Genomic DNA, 17641 nt, shown 5'->3' with positions numbered 1-17641 from the left:
ACATGACTGCAAAGAAGAGGTGGAAATGAAAATGGAAGTAAAAGAGAAATGTAAGAGAATAATTAAACTAATATGCTTTACAAATCTTTTTTTAAAAAAGCAGAAAAGAGCCTATACCCACAATTAATAAACAAATATAAATAGGGAACACGTTAGGCCCAACACTCAAAGAAAACTATACAGACATCATTTGTGTACCTGCACAAAAATTACCATTTGACATAGTCTATTTCCTTAAGTTTTTTCTTTTCCTGGCTTTGTCCCTTCCCCATAAGATCCAAAATCTATAGAGTTTTGGCGCACACTGTTGGTTAACTTGCAAGATTCCAGTCCACAAATCTTTTGTATCTACCTTCAGCTAAGTGTCCACATATTACACTGATAGCCAGAGAGTCAAACAAACAAACCAAAAGACAAATATCCTTAAAAATGCCTGAAGTTCTTGTTCACTTACCTCTTTTTTGTTGTTGTTGTTGTTGTTTTGTGGGTTGTTGTTTTTTTTGGTGAGTGGGGGCTTGGAACCTAAGCATGGTGTCGGCCATTCTCAGCAAATCACGTTGAAATCATGATCATGAAAGTCAAAAAAGCAGGGTAAGCTTTATCTACTTACACCATACTATGGTTTGAATGCTCCCTCTAAAACCCATAATGAAATTCAATTGACATTATAGCAGTATTAAGAGGTAGGACCTTTATAAGATGATTAGGTCATAGACACTCTGTCCTCAGGGAGGGATTAATGCCATTATTATAGCAATGTGTTAGTTATCATGGGAATGGGTTCTTGATAGCAAGGCATATTCAGTGAGTTTTTTCTGTTTCCCAAGTGCTCACTTGTCCTTCCACCATATTATAACACACACCTTCCCTACTTTCTCAGCCTCCAAACCATCAGTCAAATAAATTTCTTAGTCTATGGTATTTTGCTACAATAACGGAAAATGGACCAAGGCACTAAAAGATTTTCATTTCACTTATGTCAAAAACTGTTAGATTTGGTTTTATTTCATGTTTATTAAAACACAAGTTCAGTATCAAATCCATCACATCTGTACTAGAGCATTAACCTTATGACTAAATTCCTTGTCACACAGTTCTTCTTATTGTAATCCTTTATCCACCCAAGATATGAAATTCTGGGTATGATACATATGGTTATATTTAGGTATAAATTCAATAAATTTACATATTAAGAATTAAGAAATGTATAAGATTCAATGTTTGGATTCATTCAACGAAAAATATATTTCTATCCTAATTTGTAGTCAACCAGCTTTTCAGGAGGCCTTCACCCTGAAATCAATGGCAGCAGATATAAAAGAGGCCAAATCCTTAAAGAATAAATTACTTTATTAAGAAACTGATATATTGTTCCATTTTTGTATGATCCAATTATATAGTCTTGCTATGCTCCTGTAGATAGTTACTGCACAGAGAGGGAAAAAGAGAAAAGAATGTATACCTGAACAATGAACCAGACAAGATCTTGTATCTTCAGTGGTATGACTGACTAGGTAGTCTTTATCAAGTGCCAAGTATTCTTTAATAATAAATCAGATGCCCAGTAAACAATAATTGACTTTTATTTTAGTTTAAAGATAGGGATGAGGGAAGTTATTTCAATTTTACTTAATCTGGGAGGGGTCACATCAATGGCAAAGGATTAGCAGCAAGAGGAATAGCATCTTCTGTAACAAAATGGGAGGCAGCCACAGCAGCCAGAAGTGTATCCACAGCCATAGCGGGAACCACAGCCATATCCACAGCCAGAGCCATATCCATATCTAGAGCCATAGCCACAGCCATATCCATAGCCAGAGCCACAGCCACAGCCATAGCCACAGCCACAGCCATATCCACAGCCAGAGCCATATCCATATCTAGAGCCATAGCCACAGCCACATCCACAGCCAGAGCCATATCCATAGCCAGAGCTGTATCCATAGCCAGAGCCGCAGCCACAGCCTCCACAGGAGTTCCCGTAATAGTTGCTGCACATGGTGTCAGGAGGTGAGGTTTCAGTGGAAGGTTTGGAGGATATTTCTGAAGTTGAATGTCACCCAGTCCTCCAGGTCCTTTATATACTTACAGGGTTGGGTGTGTCATAGCTCACATGGACTCTGTTCTCTCATTTTACAAACATGTGCCTAAAATGAACCCATTCTGTGTACAATCATTTTGCTAGGAATTCATAATTTACTTATTGCTTCCTTAGGAATTTTGACAAGGTTTAAAAGAAAATAAGATACATTAACTAAACACCCAAGCTTAAGTGACCATATGTTACTTTTATAATTGCATTTTATGAACATGACATGGTGCATCACCAAAATATGTTTGGCCTCTAACTATGTGTTTATCATTCTGCTCTTTCAAAATCTTGGAAATGGTTATTATGTAAGATGTAGATACTATTAATATTTTTCTCCTAATACTCTTCTTTTTTTTTCTTATTCTTACTTTTTTCATTCTTCTTCTTGGTTTCTTTATCTCCTTTCCTAAAACTTTGGTATTTCCATCTCAATCATTCTAAAACACTATTCATAGTCTTTAGGCAAAGAACTGAGTAATTTAACCTGCTCCATTCACCTCCTAAAACATCATCCTTCTCTATGAAGAAGGCCTGTCCATCACATCCTTTTTCAGGCAGGTTGTGACCATGCCTGCCTTCTTTGGGAAAAGTGATTTTTTTCACTCCTGATGGATCACTTCTAGAAGACTTATTATTAAAACAAAACAACAACAAAAAATGGATTTTCCAAGATTTTTGTGTAGATACCACAGGCCAAAAGCTTTTTTGTTAAAGTTCAATAGTGACAGCAAGGGCATTTCTAGTTTAACTCAGAGTACTCAATAGGTTACTCTCATATTTGTGCTGTATATCCATGTTTCCCACTAACATGTAATCAACCAGTAATTAAGGTGTTCGTTCTCCACAATATTTTCTTTATTTGAATGTAACCTATTTTCTCTTAAAAGCATATTAAAATAACATCTACTTATTATATTTTTATTGGATTACTTGCAATTATAACATTTAATAAAAGTTAGCTTTACTATTTACAATAAAAACTTTTCTATAAGTTTTTATTTTGGTATGAATATATTACCTTCAATCTGAACTTCTCAATGTACACACAAAGAACTTAAACTAAAAATCTCTGAACCAGTCTGTATCCAATCAAGAACTGCTGTAAGTTATCATTAAACTCTGTGAGGTATTCTAGAACTGTGGGACAATCCTGAAGAAAGAACAATCTTGAGTATTGTACTCACTTGATGATTATGTTGGAAAACTGTTGTGCTATAGTAAACAATAGTGTTATGGTTTAGATCTGGATTATACCTTAAAGGCTCATGTGTTAAGGCTTGGTCCCCAATGAAGCAATATTCAGGGGTTGAGGAGGCTTTGGGGAAGTGATTGGATCACAAGGATTCTGACCTTCTCAGTGCATTAATCCACTGATAGCTGAATTGACTACAGGGAGGTATGGAGGCTGTAGAAGATACAACTTGATCAAAAGGAATGGTTCCTTGGGGTGTGCCCTTGGGGACTGCATCTTGTCCCCAGACCTTTTTTCTCTCACCCTCTCATTATCTCCCTCTTTCCTGGACACCATGAAGTGAGGAGTTGCTCATTATGCCCTTTTACCATGATGTTCCTGGCCTGGAGCCAGATAACCATGAACTGAGATTTCTGGAACCTCTGAAACTGATCCAACGTTAATCTTTCCTCCTCTAAGTTGCCTTTCTCAGTTATTTGTCAGAGCTATGAAAAGCTGACTAACACAGACACAGTATCGTGCACTTAAAAATTTGTGAAGAATGTAGCTATCAGGTTAATTATTTCTACCTCTGGGGGAAAAGCAAATAGAATATTAGGAAACTTTGAAAAGTGATAGATATTTTTATAACCATGATTGTAGAGATGGATGGAAGTTTCATAGGTATATGTTTGAACACAGAAAATTGTATATGTTAAACATGGGTACTGTTCTGTATATCAGTGATATCTCATTAAAAAGTTTTTTGAAAGGAAGGAAGGAAGGAAGGAAGGAAGGAAGGAAGGAAGGAAGGAAGGAAGGAAGGAACCATGTTCTGCGGTCACAGAGAAAGCAGGAGCAATGTTTGGAAGACAGGTGGTAATTAAGAGGTCATCTCCCTCCTCCACCTCCTGCCTCTTCTGCCTCCTTCCAGCACTGCCTATGAAAATCTCAGAAAATCTTTTAAATTTCACCATTTAAAGTCCTATATCTGTGCCTTCTTCAATGTTCAGGCACATTCTCTAAGGAGAAAGCTGAATCGTGTGCTCACATTTAAGGAGGAATACTGAAAGAAATCCCATCTGTTATCACAAGGCACATGTTGAAGGGTGAGTTTGGACCAGAAAGGCAGTAATTTGGTAACTGATACAGTCTATCTTCTAAGTTCCAGAGGCTCAGTAGTACAAAAAGCTTTCCCCTGAAAACAGTTTTCATGATATGATTGTGATTTGTACTAATTGTATGACCATGGACAATGTTCTCAACCTTTTGACCCTCAGGTTTTTGTTTCATTTTGTTTGGTTTGGTTTGTGGTGCTGGGGATTGAGCCCATGGTATTGTGCATATGAGGCAAGCACTCTACTAACTGAGCTATAGCAGTTGATAAAGCTAGAATTTAGAATTTTTGTCAAGAGGCCCAGAGAGATTACATTCTAAATATAAAGGATGAAACACATATTCTTGTTTATCACTGACAAAACATATTCTATTTCTTTTCCCCCTTTCATTTATTCAGATATGAATATCCCTTAAAATAAATGACTTTTCAATTTTTTCTGTGTACTTGTGCTGATATAGTCATTTATTAAAATTCTAAGATTTATTTAAGTGTTGCTATCATTTAGTTTATGATACCACACATGTATGTACACACTAAATGCATTAAGTACATATATAAAGATATATGTTTATATATATATATTATATATATAATATATATCAATACTTTTCATAACAAACTTTCAAAGGTGACCAGATTCCCCCAAACAATGAACTACAATGTGATTGAGCTCATTAAATATTGCTAAACCATTTTATATTATCCAGTGTTTTATAAATATAAATAATCAAGCAATTTGTCTAGGGGTTGGCTCTAGCATATTTTAAAACTTAGCAACCTCATGTAAATCCCTATTACGAACTGAAATTACTATTGAAATTACCTGTAGCTAATTTGAGAACATACCTCCTATTAAAAAGAGAGAAAATACTTTTTTTGTTTCCAGACAGTCACAGAAATGCTATGTAAAAGCTAAGTCAGGCCTTCTTTTCAAGTATGTATACTATGGAGGAGTTCAGTAAAGATAAGTAATAAGTTATTGCAAAGCAGCCCTCTAGAATCACGAGATCATACACTAAAAGTACTCCAAGAATCACACTGATGGCAAATATAGGTTTCCCCTGTTTACTCCCTTTCTGTTTGTAAGATTTTATACTTTAATTCACCATTTAAAATCCTATATATTTATGATGTGCCACACGATCTTATGCTCTATGCATACATTGTAGAAACTCTAGATTAATCTAGTGAACACATGCATCATTTCAAATATTTATCATGTTTTAGTGGTGAGGACACTTACAATCCGCTTTCTTAGCAAATATCCAGTATATAATTCAAGTTGTTAGCTCTATTCACCACACTAATCAATAGATCGGCACAACTTATTCATCTTATGGCTGTTGGTTTATAATATTTGATCAAAACCTCCTCTTTCTCCTACCAACAGCTCTAATTACCGTCATTCTATTCTCTGTCTCTATGAGTTTGACTTTGTTAGGTTTCACATCTAAGTGAGATCTTGTAATGTTTGTCTTTTTTTTTACCTGGTTTATTTCACTGAAAATTTTTTTCAAGTTCATCCATATTACCATAAATAACAGAATATCTTTATTGTTTACAAAACTTGATAAATATTCCACTCTGCACATTTCATTTAGTCGCTCATCTACTGATGGGCATTGAGTTTTACTCCATACCTTAGCTCTTCTGAACATGCTGCAATGAAGAAGGAAGTGCAGATAAACATGCTCTTAGGATCTGTACCCAGAAGCACGCCTCCTGGATCATATTTTAGTTCTATTTTTATTTTCTCATAGAATACCTGCTCTGTTCTCCATCATGGATCTTCTAATTTACATCACCATGAACTGTGTGGAGGGTTCCCATTTTAAAATATCTTTAAAATATCTTATATGTATTTTTTTCTTTTTCATACTAGTCATTCTAGCAGGTGTAAAGTGATATATCAGTGTTGTTTTAATTTGCCTTTCCCTGAAAACAAGTTATATGTCTATTGACCACTTGTAAAAAAATTATTATGATCCATTGTCCGTTTTTAATTAGGTTATATTTTTAATATTCACTGATTAAACTTCATGTGTATCTTGGATACCAACCCCAAATCAGATGTATAGTTTGCAAATAACCCTCCCTGTCATTTGCTATTATCTTCATTTTTGATTTTTTCCTTTGCCATGCAGGAGTTTTTTTGGTTTGTTTTGATTAGAAAATATAATCCATTTACATTTAAGGCTTAGGTATGGACTTCCTGGTGGCATTTCTTACATTGTTTTCTGCATCATTTTTGTTCCTTTTCTGTCTTTCTTTGTGATGAGATGATTTTCTATGATGGTATGTGAATCCCAGAGTACTTCCTTATATTTCTTTGAGAACTGAAATAGACCCTATTTATTATTGCATTATCCTTGACCACACCCATGAATTCTTCTACCAAGAATTTACTAATCTGGCCTCTCTCTTTCCCTTGCTCGGGGCTTCATTTTTCTACATGCATTCACAGAAATACTAGCTCTGACAGCAGGTAGATTAGATCAAAACTCACCATGAATGCAATACTCTTTTGTCTGATGTTACAAAGGATGGGGCATTGTTTTCCTGGATTTCCAGGCCATAGTAGAGTTAGGCTCCCTAGACTGTATCTTCATTTATTCTATACTTACAGAATCATTAAATTCCAAAGTAGAGGTGACTGATAAAAATCAGTTAATTCAGCATTTGTTCTGAATGTGTAACTTGGCTCTGTACTCTTCATTAAGTAGAGATCTCAACTTTTGGACGGTTCTTAGACAGTGGAAACAAAGGGAGCCTATTCCATTTTCACCCTCCTCTAACCATTCTTTTTAATTCTTGCTTTGAAAAGTCTTTTTTCTCTTTAAATTTTTACCCATTGTTTGTGTGTGTTCTCTCTCTCTCTCTCTCTCTCTCTCTCTCTCTCTCTCTCTCTCTGAAAGAGAGCTGAACAAACTTAATTCCCTGCTGTATACAACAAGAACATGTTGTATACATTAGTATAAAGAAAAGAACTCAGAAGAGAAGATAGAGACAAGCAAAGGTATGTGTGATACTAACATGGAGACGCCACATACAGGCAGCATCACTAAGAAAGGCAGAGTAGGGGCTGTTGAGCAGGTGGTGCAGGAGAGATTTGCTCAAACAATGAAGCAAGAGAACCACATCAAATAGTGGCTTCTAGACGGATTAACATTCCAAAATGAAATGTAAAATTAAACCTTAATAAGTAAAATGTAGAATGTGGACATGAAGCTAAAATCTCCTTTTCTGAAAATACATTTAAAGAAACACAAATAAAGTTATCAATATTTGTGTTCTTTTATGTACACCATGGACCAAGATAAATGACAGCTTAGGAGATAACATTAACAATGTCTAAATATGACAAGGCAGTTTATCAAGAGTATAATATAAACTCCTACTAATCATCAACACAAACAGTCAGAAAAATTTCAAAAGGGGCCAAGGACATCAAAGAGAAAACTCAGATAGAAACATGTATTGGAAGCAATAAAAAAAGTTTCAACCTATCAAAGCAATATAAATATTAACAAGATTATGCCACTTTTCAACTTTCAAACAAGCCATATTAGAAGGTTAGATAATGCCATGTGTTAACAATATTGATGGGAAAATAACTGCAATGGTATAGTTTTCACTGGTGGGGACCCTCCAGCAAGATCTGGCTGTACTCACTGTAGCTGAGCATATATACACCCTTCATCACAGCAGTTCAGATCTTGGGTTGATACTCACAAAAGTATATAGGGAGCATGTGTTTGTTGCATCAGTGTTACAGTGAAGAGAAGCTGGAGGAACACACATGCCTCACTGTGATAATCAAAGGGGAAAATCTTGTGTAAGTGCTTTCAGGAATCCGTAAAGCAACTTGAATTAATATAAAGATAATAAAACTCAATTGTTTTCATCATTTTTTGTTCCTCCTTTTTCATGTCTATAACGTAATCCTTAGAAATAATGACATAAATATACATGTAGTAGGACAAATCATTCTGAGAGGAAAAGATTTTTTAAAAAAGACATATAATAATAATTTTGTTTCTTTGAATGTATATTATAAGTGGAGTGCCGCAGTCTGGCTGGGCACAATTCAGGAGCCACTTGTCAAAAGAAAGGAACTTTATTTTTAGAACCACACACGCCAAACAAAACAGCTCCTCAGGAAAAACCTTCAGAGCCCAACTGCCAGCACCGACTTCCCACAAGCCTCTCCTCCTCCCCCACTCCTCCTGCTCTTGAGGGCGATTGGCTGGGTCACGTGGGTGGAGCCAAAAAGTCCCCCAATGAGCAGCTCCGTGGTCTGAAAGGGCAGGGAAACAGCCCAATGAGCATCACCGCAGAGGAGCCAATCAGTTGGCAGCTAGAAGTTGCTGGGGCCGCTGTGAGCCAATCATCAGCTGGCAGCTGGAAGTTTGCTGGCAGCTGGAAGTTTGCTGGGGCCCCTTCTATGGCTCTCAACAGTGGAGTATCTCTTATCCTAAATGCTTGGGACCCAAGTGTTGTAGATTACTGATTTTGCAATATTTACATATACTTGATGAAATATCTTGGAAGGGTACCCATGTCTGAACATAAATTCATGTATGTTCCAAACACACCCTTATGGTTTAAATATGAGGTGTGCCCTAAAAGCTCAATAGATAAATCAAAATGATAGAGTTATGAGGGCCTTAATCAGTGTGTTAATCTCCTGATAGGGCTTAATTTGGTGTTAACTATAAGCAGGTAGGATGTGGCTGGAGGAGATAGGTCATGTGGATGTGTCTTTGGGGTTTGTAATTTGTCCATGAGGGGAGCTCTCTTTCTGTCTGCTTCTTAGTGGCCGTGTTCTGACCTGCTTTCCTCTACCACACTCTTCCACCATGATGTTCTGCTTCCCCTTGGATTCCCAAGCAGTGCAGTCAGCCATCTATGGTCTAAGACCTCTGAAACCATGAGCCCTCAAATAAACTTTTCCTTCTCTAGCTGGTCCTATGAGGTCTTGTTTACAGCAGAAAAGCTACTAAAACACTCACCCAATACACCTAATCCAAAGCACGTTTTATATATCATTTCTTAAGCTCTTCTGTGAGAAATACATTTTTATTATATAGAATTTTTCAATTGACCAATATCAAAAAGTTTCAAACTTAGAAGATTTCAAGTATTATATTTTGTAATTGGGAGTACACAACTATGTAATGACCCCTCTTGGGACTTCAGTGGGATGAAATGATTTGCCGACATACAAAATAGTACAAATGACAATATGGTTGTGAGTGACAGAAGTAATGAAAATGGGAATAAAAAAGAATTGCAAGAGAATAAATCAAATGACATGTTAAACAATAAGTAAAAATGGAGTAACTCAAATGACATGTTAAACAATAAGTAAAAAATAATTCCCTGTGTGAACCCAGGATAATGTCAGAGAAATAGTGGAATATATTGAAATAAGTACCTACTCTGGAAGAAAAATAGATGTGACGACATAAATTGTGCACCATCCACCCTAGAATTACTGAAACACATACACCTATGCACTTAAGTTTTTATCCCTCAGGCTTTTATCCTTTCCCTTGGGAGCCAAGACGTATGAGACTTTGGCACAGATTGGGGCTGGCAGGCACACTGTCCAGAGGATCTTCCCCTTCTATTCTTCAATTCATGCAGACATGAATTTTTGAGTGTGATATTTATTTTCGTGTAAATTATAGCAGTAATGTAACACTATTGAATTAGAACACATAAGAAAGGGATACTATTTAGATCTAACCGTGTATATAAATATATACATACATTTATATTTATGCATATCTGTAGCCAACAGAAGTTGAAAACAAATATGCAAAAATAATTGGTGACACTGATACAAAGGAGGCCAGACATCTTAGTAAATAAATTAATTTATTAGGAAACTGCTATTTTTGTTCCATTTTTTGTATATGCCAATTATACAATCCTCCTGTGCTTCTGAAGACAGCTACAGTATAGTATACAGAGAAGGATATAAGAATTTATGTTTGAACATTCAACAAAATACCATCTGTCTTCAGTGATATAAGGAAACTACTCAATCTACTTCAAGTTCAAACAGATATTGCGATGTTCATTCAGGAGTCCAGCAGACAATGATCAATCTTTTCTTCAGTTTGAAGTTAATGGATGGAGAGGATTTCAATTGAACTTGCTTGTGGAGTGGTCATTTCAAGGGCAGAGGATGACTTGTTGCAATGATTAGCAGCAAGAGGAATAGCATCTTCTGTAGCTGCAGCAGCCAGAGGGATATCCACAGCCAGATCCATATCTACAGCCAGAGCCACAGCCACAGCCAGACTTGTATCCATAGCCAGAGCCGTAGCCACAGCCACATCCATATCTAGAGCCACAGCCAGAGCCACAGCCACAGCCAGATGTGTATCCGTAGCCAGAACCACAGCCACAGCCATATCCACAGCCATAGCGAGAGCCACATCCCCATCTAGAGCCATATCCACAGCCAGATCCATATCTACAGCCTAAGCCACAGCCACAGCCAGCATTGTATCCATAGCCAGAGCGACAGCTACAGCCATATCTAGAGCCACAGCCAGAGCCGCAGCCGCAATCATAGCCTCCACAGGAGTTCCCGTAGTAGTTGCTACACATGGTGTCAGGAGGTGAGGTTTCAGTGGAGGGGTTGAAGGATGCTTCTAAAGTGCGAATGTCACCCAGTCCCTCAGGACCTTTATATACTAACAGGATTGGATGTGTCATAGCTCACATGGGCTCTATTTCTCATTTTCCAACCATGTGCCTAAACTGAGTTTATATGTGCACATTCATTTTGATAGGAATCATAATCTAGTTCCTGCTGGTCTAGGTATTTTCACAACCTATAAGGAAATAAAGGTATATTTTCTGTACAAACTTATGTAAATATAATTGTGTCTTCCATGATTTCATTCATGACCATGGCATAATGGAACACATCACCAAAATATGTGACCTATAGTTATGTGTTTGGTTGTTCTTCACTCATTAAATGACTTAGAAATTATATATTTTAAAATTCCAGAGAAAGATTTTCTAAAAGATATATAGTAATATTTTTGTTAGTTTAAATATGTAATGCAGGTCAAGTACCAATCTTAAATGCTTGGAAATTAAAGGTTGACTGCTGATTTTGCAACAATTAAGTGTATGCCTAATGAAATATTTTGGAGATGTTACCCATGCCTGAGTACAAAATTCATGTATGTTCCAAACACACCTAATGCACATAACTGGAGGCTAATTTTCTTGCAATATGTTTTATGCATTTCTGCCTGATTTTCCAATTGACAAAAATAAATAAGTTTTGAATTTGGAGAATTTCAAATGGCAGATCTTTCTTCTTTTATTTTTCTCCTTTTTATTGGTCCATATTAATTTCACAGAATCCTGATTTCACTGTGGTATTTCCACATATACATGAATACATAATTTATAAATTTCACTCCTGAATACCTCCCCTGTGTTTTCCTACTCCCTCTTCTTATCCCCTTTCTGTACTCTAATAGTCTCATTTTCATTTTCCTGGTGTCCCTGTTATATTTTTCCTGTTCCTCAAGTTTTTACATATGAGAGAAAATATATACCTTTCTTTCTTACTTCACTTAACTTTTTGGTCTCCAGATTCATCTATTTTCCTGCAAAGACATAATTCCATCCTTCTTTATAATTGAGTTAAACATCATTGTTTTATAAACACATTTTCTTCATCCATTCATCTGTTGGCAGACACCTAGACTGACTCCATAACTTGACTAATGTAAACTGTGCTAAATAAATATGAGTATGTGTGTATCTCCAATGTATGCTGCCTTTAATTCTTTCCAATAAATACTGAAGAGTGGTATGGTTGAATCATATGGTAGTTCTATTTCTAGCTCCTAATGGCACTCCACACCGATTTCCACAGTGGCTGTACTAATTTACATTCCCACCAACAGTGTATAAAGTTCCTCTCCACCATCCTTATGAACATCCTTTGTTAATTAATATTTTTAAATTTTTTTGGTTGTAGATGGACACAATACCTGTATTTTATTCTTTTTTTTTCAAATGTGGTGCTGGATCCAACCCAGTGTCTCACACATGCCAGGCAAGTGCTCTACCACTGAGCCATAACCCCTGCCCTATTAATTGAATTGTTGATAATTGCCATTCTAACTGGATTGAGATGTAATCTCATTGTAGTTTTGGTTTGTATTTCCCTGATGGCTAAAGATAGTGAACATTTTTGTTCTATTTGTTGACTATTTGTACTTCCTTGTTAGAGAAATATCTGTTCAACTTACTCTCCAATTCATTGACTTTGTCTTTTGTTTTTTCAATGTTGAGTATTTGGGTTCCTTTCATATTCTGGATATTAATCATCTGACAGAAGAATAACTAGCAAAGATTTTCCTCCATTCTATCAATTGTCTCTTCACTCTTAACATTAAAGCCAATCACTTTTGTACTAATGCATTAGCTTCATAACTAGATTTCATTTCACACTGATCTTCCTAGTCTAACCCTTTTCACATAAGTTCAACATTGTCTGTTACCAGTTTCTTGTGCTGTGCAGAAACTTCTTAGTCAATTCATTAAGTCTTGTTCTTATTTCCTTAGTTAGAGGTATCCTATTCAGGAAGTCTTTGCTTTGCCTGATGATTTTGTGATTGGGAGTACTCAACCTATATAATGACCACTCCTCTTAGGATTCTAGTGAAATAAAATGATTTGCATGCATATAAAATAGCATAACTAATAATATGGCTGTGAGTGACAGATGATAATGACAATGTGAACAAAAGAGAATTACAAGAGAATAAACCAAATACCATGTTAAATATAAAATAAAAATGGAAAAGATCCCTGTGTGAACCTATAATAATATAATAAAAATAATGGAATATATTGAGGTGACTGCCACCCTTGAGGAATTTTTTTATGTAGGAAGACATCAGTTTTGCACCAGCTCAAACTATAATTACTGATAGACAAACGCTGTGTACATAAGTGTTTTCTTCCTTGGACTTTTATCCTTTCCTGTGGGACCCATAACCTATGGAACTTTGGCAAAACCCATAGCAAGACTGAGGAACATGGAGATCCTTGCTCTTTGAGATTTTCTTATGCAATTGACGTAGACTTATGGATTCACCCTATGATTTCTTGTCTCATATTTTTTTAAAATTTCACCCTTAAATAAGTATCCTTAGCTTTATATTAATATCATTACTATGAATCTAAAACAGTATAAAGCCAATCACTTTTGCACAAATGCATTAGCTTCATAATTAGATTTTATTTCTCATTGATCTCCCTATTCTAATCCTTTTCATGTAAGTTCAAATTTGGAGTCTGATATTTATTTTTGTGTTGAGCTATCAGTGCAATGGATAAACATTAAAAGAGTTAGGAAATATGTAGGAGGGATGATATTTGGATTCAAGTAATACAAAAACATTTACTTATCATATGCTGTGGTCAACAAACTTGCCAGGAGACAAAGTATCCAAAAGCTATAGGAGACACTGATGAAAAGGAGACCAGATTTCCTAGTGAATATATTATTTTATTAAGAAAGGGCTATATTAGTTCCATTTTAATATATGCCAATTTCAAAGTCATTTTATGCTTCAGAAAATAGCTATGGTACAGAGATAGAAAAACTTACAAGATTTACATTTGAATAGTCAACAGAATAACATCTGCCTTCAGTGATGTGATGAAACTAGTCTGTCTACTTCAAGTAAAAACAGAGGTTTTCATGTGAATTCAGGTGCCCAGCGGACAATAGCCCATATTTAGTTTTAAATTAATCAATGAGAAGATTTCAACTGAACTTGTTCTTTGCCTGGTCTTTGCACAGGAAGTACGAATTATTGTAATAATTAACAGCAAGTGGATTAGCATTTTCTGTAGGAAAATGATCGATAGCAACCAGAGTTGTATCCTCCACCAAAGCGGGAGCCATATCCACAACCATATACATATCCTGAGCCGTATCCACAGCCTGAGCTGTATCCACAGCCAGAGCCACAGCCAGAGTGGTATCCACAGCCTGAGCCACAACCATAGCCACAACCTGAACCATATCCACAGTCTGAGCCACAGCCAGAGCTGTATCTACAGCCAGAGCTGTACCCACAGCCTGAACCACAGACAGATCTGTATCAACAGGCAGAGCTGTATCCACAACCTGAGCGGCAGCCACAGCCTCCACAGGAGTTCCCCCAGTAGTTGCTGTACATGGTGTCAGGAAGTGAGGTTTCAGTTGAGGGGCTTAAGGAAACTTCTGAAGTGTGAATGTCATCTAGTCTTCCACGACCTTTACATACTCACAAGGGTAAATGTATAATGTGTTAAGTGGGTTCCCATCTTCCATTTTACAACCAGGCACCTAAAATGAGCTCACTCTGTGCACAATTTGTTAGGAATTTGTGGTTTATTTGTAGCTTGCCTTAAGTTTTCACAAGCTGCAAAGATAATAAAGTTTCATTTTTAAACACCCACGCTTATACATCTATAATTTTATCTTCTATAATTTAATTTCATGGCCATGACAAAACAGAACACAATCCCAAATTATGTTTGACCTATATATGTGTGTGTGAATGCCAATGCTAAGTTCTTGGAAATCATCCATTAAATGATACTATCAATAGCCAATAGTATTATTATCAACAGAAGCAGCAGCAAAACCAGCAAGAACATAAGAATCATCTTGGTTTCTCTCTTTCCTTTCTTCATCCTTGGTTTTCCCATCAAAAGGACTCCACGTTACCTTTTGTGGATTATAGCCAAAGAATTAAGAAATTTAATGAGGTACATCCTCACCCTGAAATATTCAGCTTCTCTCTGAAGGAAACTTTGTCCAATACATCCAACTCCAGAGAGTTTATGACCTTTTCCTCCTTTTTGTGCTGGATTTTTGTTAAATACCTCATGGGTCAGTTGTGTAAGGGAATTTATTATTTAAAATTTAAGGCACCAAATTTTCAAAGAATTATAAAGTGTGGAAATTTTTTTCATTATATAAACTATTCTTATTGAATCCAATTAAGATCAATTCTTAAGCACAGTCATTTTTAAGATTACTCAAATTACTACAATCTTTGTGTGTGATATCAGTGATTCCACTAAAATATAATCAATCAATAATTAATATTTACAGGGCTGGGGTTGTGGCTTAGAGGTACAGTGCTTACCTCAAACGTATGAAGCACTGGGTTCGATCCTCAGCACCACATTTAAAAAATAAATAAATAAACAAAATAAATTTGTAAAAAAAATACTTAATACTTCCAGATTACTAGGTTCAGTGGGATATTTTGATCCAAGTATACAAAATCTCAATTTCAAGGAAAAATATTAGCATCCTGAAACACAGAAAGGCTATTATAGTAAACATTAATTCATTACTAAAAAGAGTGGATGTTAGTGTTTTTAGCATACAAAAAATATGCTTATGAGAGTTCATATGCGTGTCATTTAGGTTGTTTTAGTCATTTCACATAGGTTTCTTCATTTTAGTGTCACCTGTCTGCTTCAAAATAATATTTGAACAGGAGATTTACTCATACTACTTTTCTTGGATTCTTCCAATAGTGACATTATTAGTAGTTGACCTTTCATTGAGGTTACTTACTTGCCCTCTCTTTAATTACATATCACTTTCTCCCATTTTTTTTTCTGTGACAAATGGGTTTATAGTGCATGACCTCTCTCATTCAAACTCTTTCTTAAATTTCCCCAAATTGGGTCTTTTTTTTCTTTTTCTTTTTTTCTTTTTTGGCTATCTAATCCTTCATCTTTACTTCTTCTCTCTTTATCTTCTAGGAAATCTTATACACAGCCTTTGACTTACCTATCACATATATACAAATGACTCCTAAAACTAAATGATTTTGTATCAATCTGTGTCCAATCAAGACATATAAACCATCTAGTAGGTCAAATCAAAATGGAGCAAAGACTTAGGAATTAAACCAAAAACTGTGCATGGGGTCCATACTCCATTGTATTGGTACAGACAGCAACTGTCTTAACGAGACCCCTAAATATTGAAAGCCCTGAATGAGCTGTGGGCATGTCTGAGCCATCTCTAACAGAGGAGCCCCTCAGAGAACTTTTGGTGTAATCTCACCGATCCGAGATCACTTTGTTGCCTTGGCAAACATCCTGCTCAAAGAGAATCCTGTAATACTGAAGAATTTATTGGCTCAGACAGCCCTAGGTTCTAACACAACTCTCTGGAGGTAGAAAGAGATATCAGTGTGCCCAACTAACCTTGTGCAAATAAGTCCCCAATCAGGCCGACTTCCCCATAGCCTCCAGCTTCTTGTTTACCTTGAAGAACCCTCCTCACCATAAATTCCTTTTTTTATGCTTCACTATAAATAAAGCTTTCATAGACAGGCTTCTTCCCTTTGTTAGGACCAGAGCCATCAGGTCTTTTCCACCCGTCAAGTTACTGCTTTCAATGTGTTTCTTGTACTTTGTTTTATTTCTTGAAACCACTTTTTCAGCCCTTTATTTCCAGCCAGCCCACATCTTCAAGGGTTACTTACTCCCTCCCCCTGTGTGAGACCTGAAGTTGAAGAAATAAAATGAAGAATCCACTTACACAGCTTCTACGCAGCAGAGGGGATGTCAATGACTGTGAAGAACGTGACTACAGAATGGGAAAAAATCTTTGCCAACAGCAGCAACTCTGGGTTATTATCCAGAATTTTTAAAGAACTCAAAATACTTAATACCCACCCCCCAAAAAACAAAGAACCCAGTCAATAAATGACAAAAGAACGAAACAGCCTCAAAATAGGAAAGAAAAATGGCCAACAAATATATGGAAAAAAAAGTCCTACTTTCCTATCAATCAGGGAAATTCAAATCAAGACCATACTAAGATTTTACTTCATTCCATTCATAATGGCAATTACCAAGAATATAAATAATAATAAATGCTGGTGAGGATGTGGGTGAAAAGGTACACTCAGACATTGGCAGTAGTGCAAATCAGCACAACCACTCTGGAAAGCAGAAAAAAAATCAAAAAACTAGGAATGGAACCAATATATGACCCAGTTATCCTACTCCTTGGTGCCTATCCAAAAGAACTAAAATCAGCATATTATAGTGTTATAGACACTTCAATATTTATAGCAGCACAATTTACAATAGCCAAATTATGGAATCAGCTTAGATGTTTGTCAATAGATGAATGAATTAGGAGAATACGTGTGTATACATATAAATATCACATAAT

General features: G+C 36.0%; 1 protein-coding gene across 1 annotated transcript; it reads right to left on the bottom strand.

Moving 5' to 3' along the window:
* Window positions 1-1663: 1663 nt before the first annotated feature.
* Window positions 1664-11007, bottom strand: LOC114087759 (keratin-associated protein 6-2-like). Its single transcript, XM_027929318.3, has 5 exons — window positions 10977-11007; window positions 10671-10823; window positions 6024-6042; window positions 2590-2711; window positions 1664-2043 (listed from the first exon to the last, which is right to left on the bottom strand). The coding sequence occupies exons 1-5, from the start codon at window positions 11005-11007 to the stop codon at window positions 1664-1666; spliced, it is 705 nt and encodes a 234-aa protein (XP_027785119.3).
* Between the last annotated feature and the right edge of the window lie 6634 nt (window positions 11008-17641).

The sequence above is a fragment of the Marmota flaviventris genome, chromosome 8, assembly GCF_047511675.1.
Source record: "Marmota flaviventris isolate mMarFla1 chromosome 8, mMarFla1.hap1, whole genome shotgun sequence".
Classification (NCBI taxonomy): Eukaryota; Metazoa; Chordata; class Mammalia; order Rodentia; family Sciuridae; genus Marmota; species Marmota flaviventris.
Note: the sequence above shows the minus strand (reverse complement) of the source record. Positions and strands in the feature narration are given on the sequence as shown.